The sequence below is a fragment of the Vidua macroura genome, chromosome 15 (genome assembly GCF_024509145.1).
Source record: "Vidua macroura isolate BioBank_ID:100142 chromosome 15, ASM2450914v1, whole genome shotgun sequence".
NCBI classification, from domain to species: domain Eukaryota; kingdom Metazoa; phylum Chordata; class Aves; order Passeriformes; family Viduidae; genus Vidua; species Vidua macroura.
In genome coordinates this window covers 15,457,669-15,469,999 of record NC_071585.1, presented here as the reverse complement: position 1 = coordinate 15,469,999, position 12,331 = coordinate 15,457,669, and the positions used below count along the sequence as shown (strand labels likewise).

The 12,331-nt window shown below is 52.0% G+C and overlaps 3 protein-coding genes across 3 annotated transcripts; 2 read left to right on the top strand and 1 right to left on the bottom strand.

Annotated features, from left to right (window-relative positions):
- Positions 1-1,065: 1,065 nt before the first annotated feature.
- Positions 1,066-1,894, bottom strand: HIGD2A (HIG1 hypoxia inducible domain family member 2A). Its single transcript, XM_053990871.1, has 2 exons — positions 1,733-1,894; positions 1,066-1,526 (listed from the first exon to the last, which is right to left on the bottom strand). Exons 1-2 carry the CDS (start codon positions 1,845-1,847, stop codon positions 1,360-1,362), a joined length of 282 nt encoding a protein of 93 aa, XP_053846846.1. The 5' UTR covers positions 1,848-1,894; the 3' UTR covers positions 1,066-1,359.
- Positions 1,895-1,985: 91 nt separating this feature from the next.
- On the top strand, positions 1,986-4,262 carry NOP16 (NOP16 nucleolar protein). Its single transcript, XM_053990866.1, has 5 exons — positions 1,986-2,134; positions 2,248-2,359; positions 2,956-3,025; positions 3,543-3,649; positions 3,897-4,262. The coding sequence occupies exons 1-5, from the start codon at positions 2,028-2,030 to the stop codon at positions 4,038-4,040; spliced, it is 540 nt and encodes a 179-aa protein (XP_053846841.1). The 5' UTR covers positions 1,986-2,027; the 3' UTR covers positions 4,041-4,262.
- A 624-nt stretch (positions 4,263-4,886) lies between these two features.
- On the top strand, positions 4,887-11,941 carry KIAA1191 (KIAA1191 ortholog). Its single transcript, XM_053990863.1, has 7 exons — positions 4,887-5,010; positions 5,088-5,278; positions 6,582-6,705; positions 7,876-8,000; positions 9,156-9,262; positions 9,566-9,702; positions 10,160-11,941. The coding sequence occupies exons 1-7, from the start codon at positions 4,983-4,985 to the stop codon at positions 10,366-10,368; spliced, it is 921 nt and encodes a 306-aa protein (XP_053846838.1). The 5' UTR covers positions 4,887-4,982; the 3' UTR covers positions 10,369-11,941.
- The last annotated feature ends 390 nt before the right edge of the window (positions 11,942-12,331 follow it).

Below are 12,331 nucleotides of genomic sequence, written 5' to 3'. Positions count from 1 at the left end.
AACAGGCTGAGCTGCTCCCCTGTCCACTGTGCCCTTCTCCAGCTGCCAAGGGATTGTGCTCATGGATCTGCCCACCTGCTGCTCCTCATACCCTTGCCCCAAGCTGGCTGGGCTGGAAGTGCCAGTGAGGCAGCCAAAAGCAGTTTCCTTTGGGAAAGATGTCCGGTGCAGGCAGCCAGAGAGGGAAGACGGGCCCTGGGCTCCCTGTGCTGAGGTGGACCTCACCCTGCTCAGCATTGGCAGTGGCTTGTTGCCCACCCTCACAACTCAGAGATCAGCTCTGGTGGGCAAGAGCCTTCCCTCTCTCCTTGCCAAAGCCCACCAACTCAATTCCCTGGACAAGACAATCCACGTGCTTGTTTGCAGATAGAGGGTTCACCCCTCAGCCCATTCTTACAAGGACTCAGGGCACAGGCACCAACTCACAGAACACCTGGGAACAGCCCAGGCTGCTTGGTGAGGTGTGTCAGCACAGGCAGAGGTGTCTGTGCCCCTTCCCCTGTGGCTGCTGCAGCCACAGTGCAATGAACAGACTGTCCCCATGTCCTCCCAGCTCTGTGGCCCTGGCCCCATGTCCTCCCAGCTCTATGGCCCTGGCAAGCGAAGCCTTGCAAACCACCAAACCCCCGGTATGATCCAAAGCCAACAGTGGCACCGTGTCTGTCAGGACACAGGCAGTGCAGGTCCTTTGGAGAAGAAGGTGTTGCTGACTCCCCAGCAAGAACACCCGAAGCAGCAGCACATCCCAGAGAACACAGCCAGACCCCATTTCAGAAATGCTTCAGAGTTCCCTGCTTGTTTTCACAGGGAGTTTCATGTCTTGTTTCTTCTTACATCACCACAGCTTCAAGACAGCCATGCCCACTCCTTTTTCTCCCTGTGCTGTTTACTGCTATGGCTTCTCAGTGCTCTGCAATCCAGTATCAGTCAGGATCTTGCTGCAATTCACTTTATTACTCACCAGGTTCAACTGAACAGGTCACACAAACCTCCCACAGTGCCTCCCCCACTGCCTAGGGACTCTGCCCTGGTCACTGCCTGACTGCAACCACACCTCAGACCACGACCAAGAAGACACAACTTTATCAGCCTGTGACAGCATCAAGCAGGAACAAGAAGTCTGACAGGGGTGGTGAGCCTTAGTGACATGCAGTGCTGCAGGAGGATGAGCTCTTGAGGAAACAAAACAAAAAAAAGCGCCACAGCCTAAATTACATGTTAATCACAGAGTGTATTCATCCCATTTCCAGTGCTCCAGAACTGGCTCTACCGAGACATCACAACGGTCTCTGAGAAAACTCCATCCGCAGCCAGGATCCACCCTGCCAGCCGGGGCTGCTGGTAGACGCTTGTCCGATGTCACTGTCGGGATTTCATAGCCGTGGCCACCATGCCCCCCAGCAGGGCGGCGAAGGTGCAGCCCTGGGCTATGACACGCGCCCGCATCATCAGCTGGGAGCGCCGAGTGTTGCCTTTCTTGAAACAGATGATTCCGTAGACCAGGACACTGACGGTGCACAGGCAGCCTGCGGGGAAGGACGGGGGCTGTGAGGCGCGCCTTCCCCCGGGCTGAGCGCTGCGGGCTGGTTCCACCGCACGCCCAAAGCCGAGCCGCGCCTCCCCGGCGGACAGCCGGCCCGGGGCTGAGGGACCGGCCCCTCACCAGCGGCCATCGCGCCGGCCCGCGTCCCTCACTCAGCCTCCGTCCCGCCACCCCCCGCCCCACCCTCACCGAGGGGCACCAGGGGGTTCTCGCGGGTCTTGCGCAGGAACTTCTCCGAGAATCCCTCCTCAGGGAACGTGGGCAGCGGGATAGGCTCCAGCGGCGGGGGCGGCCCGGCCGCCATGGCCAAGGTGACAGCAAGGCCCTTTCCGGCTGCCGTAGCCCCGCCTCCGAAGCAGTGTATGCCGGGGCTTGCAGTCCGACGCGCACACTTACCGCGCGGCGCTGCCGTCTCGGAACTACACTCCCCGTGGTGCCCCGGGGCGCGCGCGGCAGCCCCGTGGCCAGCCCGCGCGTGTCCGCCATGCCGAAGGCCAAGGGGAAGAGCCGGCGGCACAAATACTCCTACAACCTCAACCGCAAGCGGCTCTACCGCAGCGCCCGCCGCCGCGCCGCGCCCCGCATCGCCTGGTGAGCGCCGGGGACACGGGGGGCGAGCGTGGGCTGGGGCAGGGCGGCCGGGAACCGCTGCACGTGTCGGTGGGGAGGGGGACGCAGCCGTGATGTCGCTTGTCCCTGCGCAGCTCGCACATCCGCCATGCCTGGGACCCGCACAAGTCGGTGGCGCAGAACCTGGCCGAGATGGGCCTGGCCGAGGATCCCAACAAGGCTGTCCCCATCTCGAAGAAGCTGCTGGTAAGCAAGGGTTTGGCCGGGACCGCTCCTTTGTGGGGGGAGGTATCCTCGCATCACTGGGCAGGTGGCTCTGGGTAAGTCCCTGGTGGTGGACACGTTTCTTATCTTTCACACTCTTATCTCACCAAGATCCTGGCGTGGGAACAAGCTACAGGGCGCCGGGGACATAATGGACTTTAGAATAAATATAAAAAACGTCAGTCCTGAGACTTGCCAGAGACAGGTGGGGTTGGGAAACGCTGCAGCCAAGTTGCTCCTGATAACAAAGAAGGGCTCTTTGTGTACAGCAGTGCCAGCCTGGCCCATCTACGTAAGAGGGCAATGTTTTCAGGTGAAAGGTGGCCCCGAGAAGCTCAAGGAAGAAGTAGGAATGACCTTGTTTGCCATTTGTCTCCATTCACACAGCCTTTCTCAGCTGACAGCCTCGCCCACAAGCCAGTTTAATGGCACAAGTGAGGCTCTGCTTTAGCCAGCTGGGATTTCCTGCCCCTTGCAGCCATGTAGAAGCAGTTTGGAGTTTTGGGAACAATGTGTGAGGACACAACACTCTTCCAACTGGGCTTTTCTTCATTTGTCTTTTCTCTGCTATAACTCAGGGGATGGAAGTGGAAAGCGATGGACAACAGCGAGGAAAGAAAATAGTGCGGAAGCCGTACGTGGTGAATGGTCAGTGCTGCATTTGGGCTTCTCCTAAGCCCCTGTGGGCTATTTTGTCATCCTGTGCTGTGCCAGGGGTAGGGAAGGGTGTTATTTTTTATCCAGCCCTGTGGAGGAGCACGTCTTTTCCACAGTGTTTGTCCCTGCAGCCTCAAGAGGGCTCTTGTCACTGCGAGATGAGCTGGTGCGCGGGTCCAGGGCGACAAGAAGCCATGGAGGCAGTACCTCGTGTGTTTCAGTGGTGGGCTGGGCAGCTCTGAGCAGTCACACTCTGCAGCCTGGGCTGAAAGGCTCTGCTCCTCCTATGTGAGCTGGAGAAGAGCTGCAGTGCAGGCCTGGATGCCTGCAGCCCGAGCAGAGGGCTGTTGTCTGGGGCCATTTTCTTGCACCAACATCCTGGGAAACGTCCCTGCGTGTGCCAGCAGCCAAGCTGTGCGGCTGGAATCGACCTTGGGGGGAGGTTGGGGGCCTCTGAGGTGTTGTTGCTTCCTTCCCCTCCCTCATGCTACCTCTGCCCTCTGCCTAGAGATGGAATTGGAGGCCAGCCTCCCTGAGAAGAAGTCGAACACGCTCTCACGAGACCTCATTGACTATGTGCGATACATGATCCAGAACCACGGGGAGAACTACAAGGTACATTCCAGAGCAAGGAGCACCTGGAGTGATTCACTCCTGGATCTTCCCATCAGCAGCGTGAGAACTGCTAATCCTCTCTGTCCTGGATCCTGTTTTGCAGTCAGCTGATTCTTGAGGGAAAAGATGCTTTGAACTGTGGCCAGCTCCCTGCCTGAGTCAGGCAGTGATCACACTGCTGTGGGTGGGCTGGTTTGGCGTTTGCTCTTGGGGCTGCTCCTCTGACTTACCTTCTCCTTTGTCACAGGAAATGGCTCGGGATGAGAAGAACTACTACCAGGATACTCCCAAACAGATTAAGAGGAAGATCAATGTGTACAAGAATTTCTATCCCGAGGAGTACAAGAATTTCATTGCATCACTCAAGCCAGAAAAAATGGAAGTGCAGTGACTGCTCTTTTTCCTCAGGTTTACCTGCAAGCACAGGCTTGACGTGAATATTTTCCAAACTGAAAAAGCCTCTGGTGATGGACGAAGATCCCTCACTAGGCAGAGAGGGTTTAACTATCCATGAAAGACTCTAATGGCACCGGCTCTGATTGTGCTGTTCTGCTCACTTTCTGTGTGGCAGTCAGCATTTCTTTAGCTTTGCTAAAATAAAATACTCTTTCTAGCTGCTTGTGAATGTCTTCTTTGTGGGCTCTTGCTTGGTGCAGTCCTGCTTTGGAGAGCTCCTGGTGCCAGCCTGTGTGATGTTGGCCTCGGGCACGCGTCCCGCCCTGCGGTGACAGGGCTGGGTGTGGGCAGCACTCGGACTTTTGCTGATTGTCCTGTAGGGAGTGTAAGCTGGAGCAGGGCCATGTGCTGCAGCCTTCCCCTGTGCCTGCAGCTTGGGAGAGCAGGCTGGGGTCCCTTCCCTGCCGAGGAACTGGAGGGCAGCAGAGAGGTCACCCTTTCACTGATAGAGGGAGAAGCAGCTGTAGAAAAGCTGTCACAGTGAGACTGTCTTGCCACGTACTCCTGTTCCCTGATGGGCTTGCCAGCTTCCAGGATTGGTTTTCCAGGACTTAGCGGTGTGGGCTGACCCAGCAACCTGTCTGCAGGAGGGCAGGACATGTGGGCAGGACATGTGGGCAGGACGCGACCCCAGCCCCGCCACCAGGGCCGTGCGTGCGCTGGGGACCCGCCTGTCCGGCAAACCCCGCCTTCTCCCCCGAACTACACCTCCCAGCGTGCCCCGCGCGGAACGACCCCATCTCGCGAGACCGCGCCCCTATAAGAGCACCCCCGCGGGCGTAAGCGCCCGGCGGCTGAGGCGGCTCGCGGAGGCTCCGCTATGGCCGCTCCGGGCCAGGCCCTGCTGCCCCTCGCCGAGCCCCGCTGAGCCCCCGCCATGAGCTCTGGGAAGCCCGACGCTCCCGGTAAGGTTCCCCACGCGCTCCCCGCCGGCCTCGGTCGGGCGCGGCGGCGGGCGCTGAGCGCTGCGCTCTCTCCGCAGCGCTGGAGCCGGGCGGCGGGCCCCGCTCGGGCAGGATGTCGTTGCCCCTCGGCGTTCCACGCCGCGCCTTCAGCTACGATGATGCTCTGGAGGACACGGCGCCCATGACGCCGCCGCCCGCCGATCTGTGCGCCAGCATGCTCTGGAAGCAGCCGGTCATCCCCGAGCGCAAGTACCAGGAGCTCTCGAAGGTACGGGCCCGGCTGGCCCCGGCATGCCCCTTGGGTACCCCGCAGCTCTGGCACCCGTCTCCTGGCATCCCCCTTTTCTCAGTCATTCCCCCCGTCCTTACAGCCCTCTTGTCCAACTGGCGCTGCCCCCCTGCCCTCGCAGCAGGACCCTCGGGAGGGGCTGGGGACAGAGCCCGGCACTGCTGCCTGGTCTTGCTCTGGCCACATGGAGATGTGGCTGGGACAGGCGTGTGCTGAGCATCTCCTCCGTGTTTGTGGTTAAAAAAAATCCCAGCAACCAGGTGTAATTAAACTGGAGCATAAGGCTGGTTTCGTTTGGATGTCAATCCTTCACTGTAAGGGTGAGGCACTGGCACAGTTTGCACAGAGAAGCTGTGGCTGTCCCATCCCTAGACGTGTTCAAGGCCAGGTTGGTGGGAGCTCTGAACAAGCTGCTCTAGTGGAAAGTGTCCCCCCACCATGGCGGGGGATTGGAACTGGATGATCTTTAAGATCCCTTCCAACCCAAACCACTCTGGGATTCTATGGTTTGAGTGCAGGACCAGCCCTTTTAAATTGAGAAACTGTTTTCTGAGTTTGAAATTCAGCTAAATGTTGTTGGATGGAGGAACTTAATTTTGTATCCCTTTGAGCTTAACCTCTACTTTATACCTCCTTGGTTTTTAAATCTCTTGTGGGAGGCAACCAAAAGTTGTGGTTTGGTACAAAAAGTAGACTCTCCAGTAGGGAACTCCTGTGTTGGGAGGAGGAAGTCAGAGTTTCACAGGATACTTTGTTTTCTAGCATTTCTTTTCTGTTTCTTTGCTGGGGTCTAGTGGTCAGTGGTCGAACTATGACCACCCGACACACTGAGCAAGAAACATAAGGATTGAGGTGGGAAAACAAGTAGTTCACCCCAGGCTCTGCTCTGTGACTGCCATTCTGTGAACAGCTGGTGCTTGAGCTGCCTGTGGAAGGTGCTCTTGGTGCTTTTGCCCAGTTGACCTTGAAATCCAGTTTGCATTTAGGAGGAGAACAGATGTTCTGTTTTTTTTCCTGTTGACCTTTTTGTACTTGGACTAACAACTTGTTTGCTGTGAGCCTGGTAGGTGTTCAGATATTGGATGCAAGTCACTTACTCATGAGTGCAAGGTTCTGACCATTCCTGGGCTGCAGTGTGCACAGCGTAGGGATTTCTCCCATGGGATGAAGGCTGGCTGCCAGAGCAGCATGGCCTTGTCTCACTTGTGTAGTTAGAGATGTGTCCTGGCCAGGTGCTGAGATACCTCCCCATCTCAAACTGTCCCCTGCTGCTTCCCCACAGGATGAGGAAGGGGATGGCAACATGAAGCCTGTCATAACTCCTTCGTCGTCCACAGAAAGTGTGAACAAGGTGCCTGTGGTGAAGGCCAAGGCCACTCACATCATCATGAACTCCCTCATCACAAGTAAGAACTCGCCTCTCACACTCTTGTGCGTGGGTTGGGCACTTGGTGATGCCTCAGGATAATTCCTGGAGAACTCTTGGGTTCAGACTGGCTCTGCGCTGGTGCTGTGTGAGTTTGTTTTCTTCAGAGGATGTTTCTAGAAGGAAGCAAGGAACTGGGGAGTAGACCACATGTGATACTTCTGTGTTTCCAGGGGTAGGAGTGCAGAGTTTGTTGTTTGCTGACAGGACACTGCAGTCCATGTTGCTGGAGTGCAGAGGCTGCTGCTGCTCTGTTTGATTATTAACTTGTTATTTCTGAATGACAGGCAGAGCTCTACCATTAACCCAAGCAGTGAGGGGAGCTGACACACTGTGCTAATGGAGCACTTGCTGGCATTGATGTTGTTAATAGCAGCAGCTGCCTTGCTAACTGCAGCACTTCTGAACACAAATCATGATGCTTTAAAATAAAATTGGGTCAGTTATGTTTACAGAGATGATGTGCCCTTTTGCAATAAGAGGAATGATTTCTGTGTTAATCTGTCCTTGCTACCTCTTCTTTCAGCAGCTACAAAAAACAGGGATCTGAAAATAACTTTAGGATGGGAAGTGTTATCTGTTTTAAAGAAGACAATGGGCTTTTCCACGAACCTTTTTGTGTTCTGATTCCTTTTGACTTTTTTCCTCATTCCACTTGGGAATGAACATCTTAATGCTGGGGTTTGGAGGAAGTGATTGTTTTTCAGAACTGAAGTTGATATGAGTGTATTAGATGCTGGCTCTGTGTCTGGCTGAAATAGCTTATTTCACCTGATCTAAAATCACTGGGAGTCTTTAAAACATGACCTGCAAGGCTCCCTTGAATGCAATGGGCCACTTAAAGCATCCAACTTATTGGGTTCTCCTAGATTTATGAAGTTGTGAGTAGGAATGATGCAGTGTCTGGGGTGAGGTGGGATTAATTACAGGTGTTGCATTTGTGGTATGTGTGGTGATTTAGGACAAATCACTGCTCATCTGACTTAGCCCTGTGTCTCAGGGTGGTTGTCAAGTCAGAATATCTCACCAGCTTCATATTTCTGCCTCGGCTTGTTACAATGTGTGAATGATGAAAAAAGGGTTTGCTTTCAGTTGCTAGAAGTGCTTGTGGTGGCACTTCTGTGTGAATTTGTGCTTTTGTGTGTTCCAGAGCAGACTCAGGAGAGCATCCAGCGCTTTGAGCAGCAGGCAGGGCTGAGGGAAGCTGGCTACACACCCCACAAAGGCCTCACCACTGAGGAGACCAAGTACCACCGAGTGGCTGAGGCAGTCCATGTAAGGCTTGTTTTCCATTGGATTTCTCTATGTAGGATGTGTCTGGTTTAACATTTGCCTGGTGACATAACTTTTGGAGTGTGTTTCCAAAATTTCCTTAAGCTGCTTCCTCTGAAGGCTTTTAGCTCATTGTGTAGTAAAGTTTACCCAGCTGTATTTTAAAGTTAGCATTAGCCTCTATAGTTTTTAAACAGCTTTTTTTTTCTCAAATCTGTCACATTTCACTGTCATATCAAACTATGACAGTTGTCTTTCCAAGTGGGGACAACTCTACACAATCAAATTTCTTGCTGTACTTTTGAATGGTTCCCTGCAGTTGAATTCTGCAACTATGTGTCCAAAGAGAACTTGTAAACTGTGCATTTCCATTGTGGAAGTTACCAGATGTGTCTTACTGAAAACAAAAGTATTGAATGGAGATGTTACTGTGGGCTGCTGAGCTCTTAAAAAAATTTTGCAGTTGGAGTTTAATAGTCAACCCTTCCAGTGTCCTCCCACGAGGCCAAAGTTTCAGTAACTACGTCCATGAATTGCAATAGCCACAGGAAACATTACAAGGTACCCTGTGTATTTTGGGTTTGAACTGTAACTGCCCTTCAAATGACTTCTTCAAAGTTCAGTTTGTACTGTCCAGCTGGTAATAACATACACCCACTTCCTGTTTATTTTGTGCCCAGGTTAATTTCTGTTCCAGAGCAGTGTTCCCATCCTGATGTACAGTGATTGCTTCACAGGGTCTGGTATTCCTGATCTTGTACCTTCTGTGAGAACTGGTCTCACCCTTGTTAGAGAACTGGTGGGACTGAAAGCTTTGTTGCTCTGATGAGTGCTGGAGACAAATGGGTGCTGTGGCATTTAGACCAGTTACCAGGGAGCTGAAGTGAGCTCTGCTGCATCCACAACCTCCCTATGAGTGCTGCTGTTCCTTTCTGTAGCCTGAAGTGAATGCTAAAAATGCTAATATTTGATGTGGAGAGAAACTTAAGGGGGTATATGCAGGTATTGTAATACTGGATACAACTTTAGGTGTGGTGACACATTCTTTATCACCTGTGATGGAAACAATTGTCTGGTTTTGGTGAAAAAACTGGGTGTTATTCCTTATGTCCAGCATTTAAGCTGTGTTGCTTCTGTTTCTCTTGCCTCTCCTGGCAGAACCTAAAACTGCAGAATGGAGAGACAACAAAAGATGACAAACAGAATTCTTCTGCTCAGTCCACTCCAAGCAGCACCCCCCACTCCTCCCCCCGGCATAGAAACAGGTACTCTGCCTCCTTTGGTTTCCTACAGGCTGCTGGGGTGGGAGCTGCTACAAATAACCTTCTTATCCTTTGAGGGACTGCACAGGGTGAAATTTATAGCCTGATGAGGATTTGTGTTGGGTAGATCCAGATGTTGGAAGCCTGTGGAACTTGAGCATGCATCGCTTATCCTGGGTGGTAACAAACCTATTAAGATTTCTTAAATTGCCCCTTTTGACTACATGAAAAGTTCCTGGCATAGTGGGGTCACTTGAAGTATTTATTCTCATGTTTTAAACATCTCAATTATTTTTTTTTCCTTAGGGGCTGGTTCAGTCAGGGATCCTCTACTTCTATCACTGGCTCAGACTTTGCTATGGAAGGTGGTGGGGACAGATTGCCATCTGAAAGATGGAGCTTTTTTGGACCCAGAGCTATCCAGAAATCGGTCAGTGATGCAGGTATGTCCTTGAAAATCTGCCTTGCCAAGAGCAAGGGGGGAACTGTCACACAACAGACTTGCTGGCTCTTTCTGGAGTCTTATCCTGCTTGCCTTGTTACTCTCCAGGACCACCTTGGGAATGTGTGTTAGTCATATAATTTCTGTGCCTAAATATAGAGCAGTTGGGTAAAACCTGTGCCAAGGATCTGGAAGTAGAAATAACTTGCAGTGAGCTGCAGTGGGAGGGGCAGGGTGTGAAGGTGACAGCTTTTTACTCTTTCTCTGATACGTGATGCAACCAGGACTGGAAGTGCCAACCCCTGATGTGGAATAGGCTTCAGATGATATGAAGCCGCTGTAATTTGCACCACTCAGGTGGTGCTGAGTGTCAGTGACACTGCTCACTCCTGGCATAGGAAAAGCATTTGACTAGTTTTCCTAGTTCTTACTGTGATTTTTTTTTTTTTTTTCATCAGGAGGATTTACCATTCAGTCCTATAAGGGTGCCCAGAAGCCATCCCCAATGGAGCTGATGCGTGCTCAGGCTACAAGGATGACAGAGGATTCAGTCACCTTCAAGCCACCCAAAATGGACATTCCAGGCACAGATGGGAGGAAACAATCTCCACGTTCCCACAATATCAAACCTCGGGATTTGAACGTGCTCACTCCCACTGGATTCTAGAGGAAAGCTTCCAGTGTCTTTAGCAGGCTACAGGGTGTCTTAGGCTCTGCTTCCCTGTCCTGTGTGCTGCAGTAAAGTAGGAAAGTCTCCCTTTCCAGCTCTTCATCTCAGAAAAAGAAACAGTCGTGATTGTCCTGCTAAAGTCAATCTTGGAAAAACTCCTACACCAGTCCTATACCAGTGTAAACCATCCTGTCTACTGCACTGCACTGGTTTGGGCTGCCAGGCTGCTCTGGATGTGCCTCCCAGTCCACAACACCACAGTGAAACCCTGAGCCATGTTTATTTTGGACAGGATTCCATGTGGTGTGTGAGCACCTGGCTTGTATGCCTGGAATGTGATTGTCTTGTCCTGCTCAGTGCTGAAGGATCCACAGGAGGACTGGTTCTGTCAAGAGCCAGAAAATGATGTGAACAAGCAAGGACTGAAAACTGGACCATTAACTGCCAGAAGGAAGATGGGGTATGCGGTAGGTCAGTATAAATGTGGCACTCCCTCACTATCCAGTGTGACCATGTTTTTTGTTCTTGGAATGTTTTTTAAAGGGAAAAGGGACTAGTGACCATTCTAAGATGTTCTCATTGGAAAGGCAGGGAGCAGAATCTAATGGAGCTTGGAAGCAATGAGGAGGGATTCCTTTTCCTCCAACACTTTATGTTCCTTTAAGAAGGTGGAAGTAATCAAAGCTGGTGTGGCTTGAAGCAAGCAATCCTCCTCTCTTCTTTCTGCAAAACAGCACTGTCCTGTGTTCTAGACAGCAGATTTGCACGTGTTCTGGCACTCTGGATGCTGCTTGACTTGTTTTTGTTGGTTTGGTTTTTTTCCCAAGAATTGTGTAGAATGTATTAGACACCAGAAACACTTCTCAGACAGGGTATTTTGTTTTATCAGCATTAAGTGTGTTCTGCAGGGCTGGGGAGGACTGAGGGCAGACCAAGGTTGAACATTCCTCCCTGCTAAGGTACAGCTGGATGTGATCCTTGACCTAGTCTGAACCAGTTTCTAGGAACAGCTAACACCGACTTTCAGGAAAAGTGGAAGGAACTCCTGCCTACCATCTAATCCCTTAAGCATGATAGGCAGCATTGCTCTGTAATCCTCACCTGTGCTGTGGCAAATGGGTCTCCTCAGGTCTGCTCTTGATCTCACGATTGTGCTGCAGAGTCCCTCAGCCAGCAGCAACCTTGCAGCTGGAAGTGGAAGCTTCTCTGTTGCCAGGACATCATATGGAGGTTACGTAACAGGTGGTAACTGTTGAGCTCCAGGGTTTCTGACTTCTTAAAGCAAACACTCTCCCTGGAGGGTGAGACAGGGTTGGTTCCTTTGGCTGGCTGCTGGCCCCTCTGAAGCAGCACATTTTGTAGCACTGCTTTCTCTCAACCTTCAGCAGCACTGCCAGTGATGTGTTGTGTGAAAGTCCCCCACCCAAACCAGCAGTTCTGTCACCACTCATTTGCACCTTGGTAATCAGGCTCTCATTTGACGTTAATTTATTTGTTGACTGTATTCATGTCTCCTAATGTGTATGTTTGTTTTGTTTGTTACAGGACAATAAAATCCTAGTGGAATGGAGGTCCACAGTGTGTTTTGGTGCTGGCAGAGCATCTGTGGGAGAAAATTTGGGGCTGTCCAGTGAGTTTGAGGTCAAGGTTCTGGTGGATAAGGCTCTGGCAGCACCTCTCTAGGGTGAAATATTTGCCCACAAACTCCCATTTCACAGGGAGACTGGGTTTACAGCCAGGCTCAGTTCTGCCTTAGGGCTTGTGCAGATGAAACTAAATATGAAGTCTGTGTTTTCTTGAGCAATCCAGATTCATGTTCCTGAGATTTTTGTCTCTTGTTGCTTGTGTGCTGGGTTTCCACCTGTACTGTGGAGGTGGGCACAGGTGTGGGAACTAGGCTGGTGTTTCTCTAGAGATGTCCAGTTCCCCTCTGGAAAGTTGTGGTTTGGTGCTGTTGTAG

What these genes read in the sequence shown, in the direction of transcription:
- HIGD2A (XM_053990871.1), bottom strand. Translation starts at nt 1,847, where the DNA reads ATGGCGGCCGGGCCGCCCCCGCCGCTGGAGCCTATCCCGCTGCCCACG. An exon ending in GAACCCCCTGGTGCCCCTCG is followed by an intron (nt 1,527 to 1,732) that starts GTGAGGGTGGGG and finishes CCTTCCCCGCAG; the next exon opens with GCTGCCTGTGCACCGTCAGT.
- NOP16 (XM_053990866.1), top strand. Translation starts at nt 2,028, where the DNA reads ATGCCGAAGGCCAAGGGGAAGAGCCGGCGGCACAAATACTCCTACAAC. An exon ending in GAAGCCGTACGTGGTGAATG is followed by an intron (nt 3,026 to 3,542) that starts GTCAGTGCTGCA and finishes CCCTCTGCCTAG; the next exon opens with AGATGGAATTGGAGGCCAGC. An exon ending in ACCACGGGGAGAACTACAAG is followed by an intron (nt 3,650 to 3,896) that starts GTACATTCCAGA and finishes CCTTTGTCACAG; the next exon opens with GAAATGGCTCGGGATGAGAA.
- KIAA1191 (XM_053990863.1), top strand. Translation starts at nt 4,983, where the DNA reads ATGAGCTCTGGGAAGCCCGACGCTCCCG. An exon ending in GAGTGGCTGAGGCAGTCCAT is followed by an intron (nt 8,001 to 9,155) that starts GTAAGGCTTGTT and finishes CTCTCCTGGCAG; the next exon opens with AACCTAAAACTGCAGAATGG. An exon ending in TCCCCCCGGCATAGAAACAG is followed by an intron (nt 9,263 to 9,565) that starts GTACTCTGCCTC and finishes TTTTTTCCTTAG; the next exon opens with GGGCTGGTTCAGTCAGGGAT.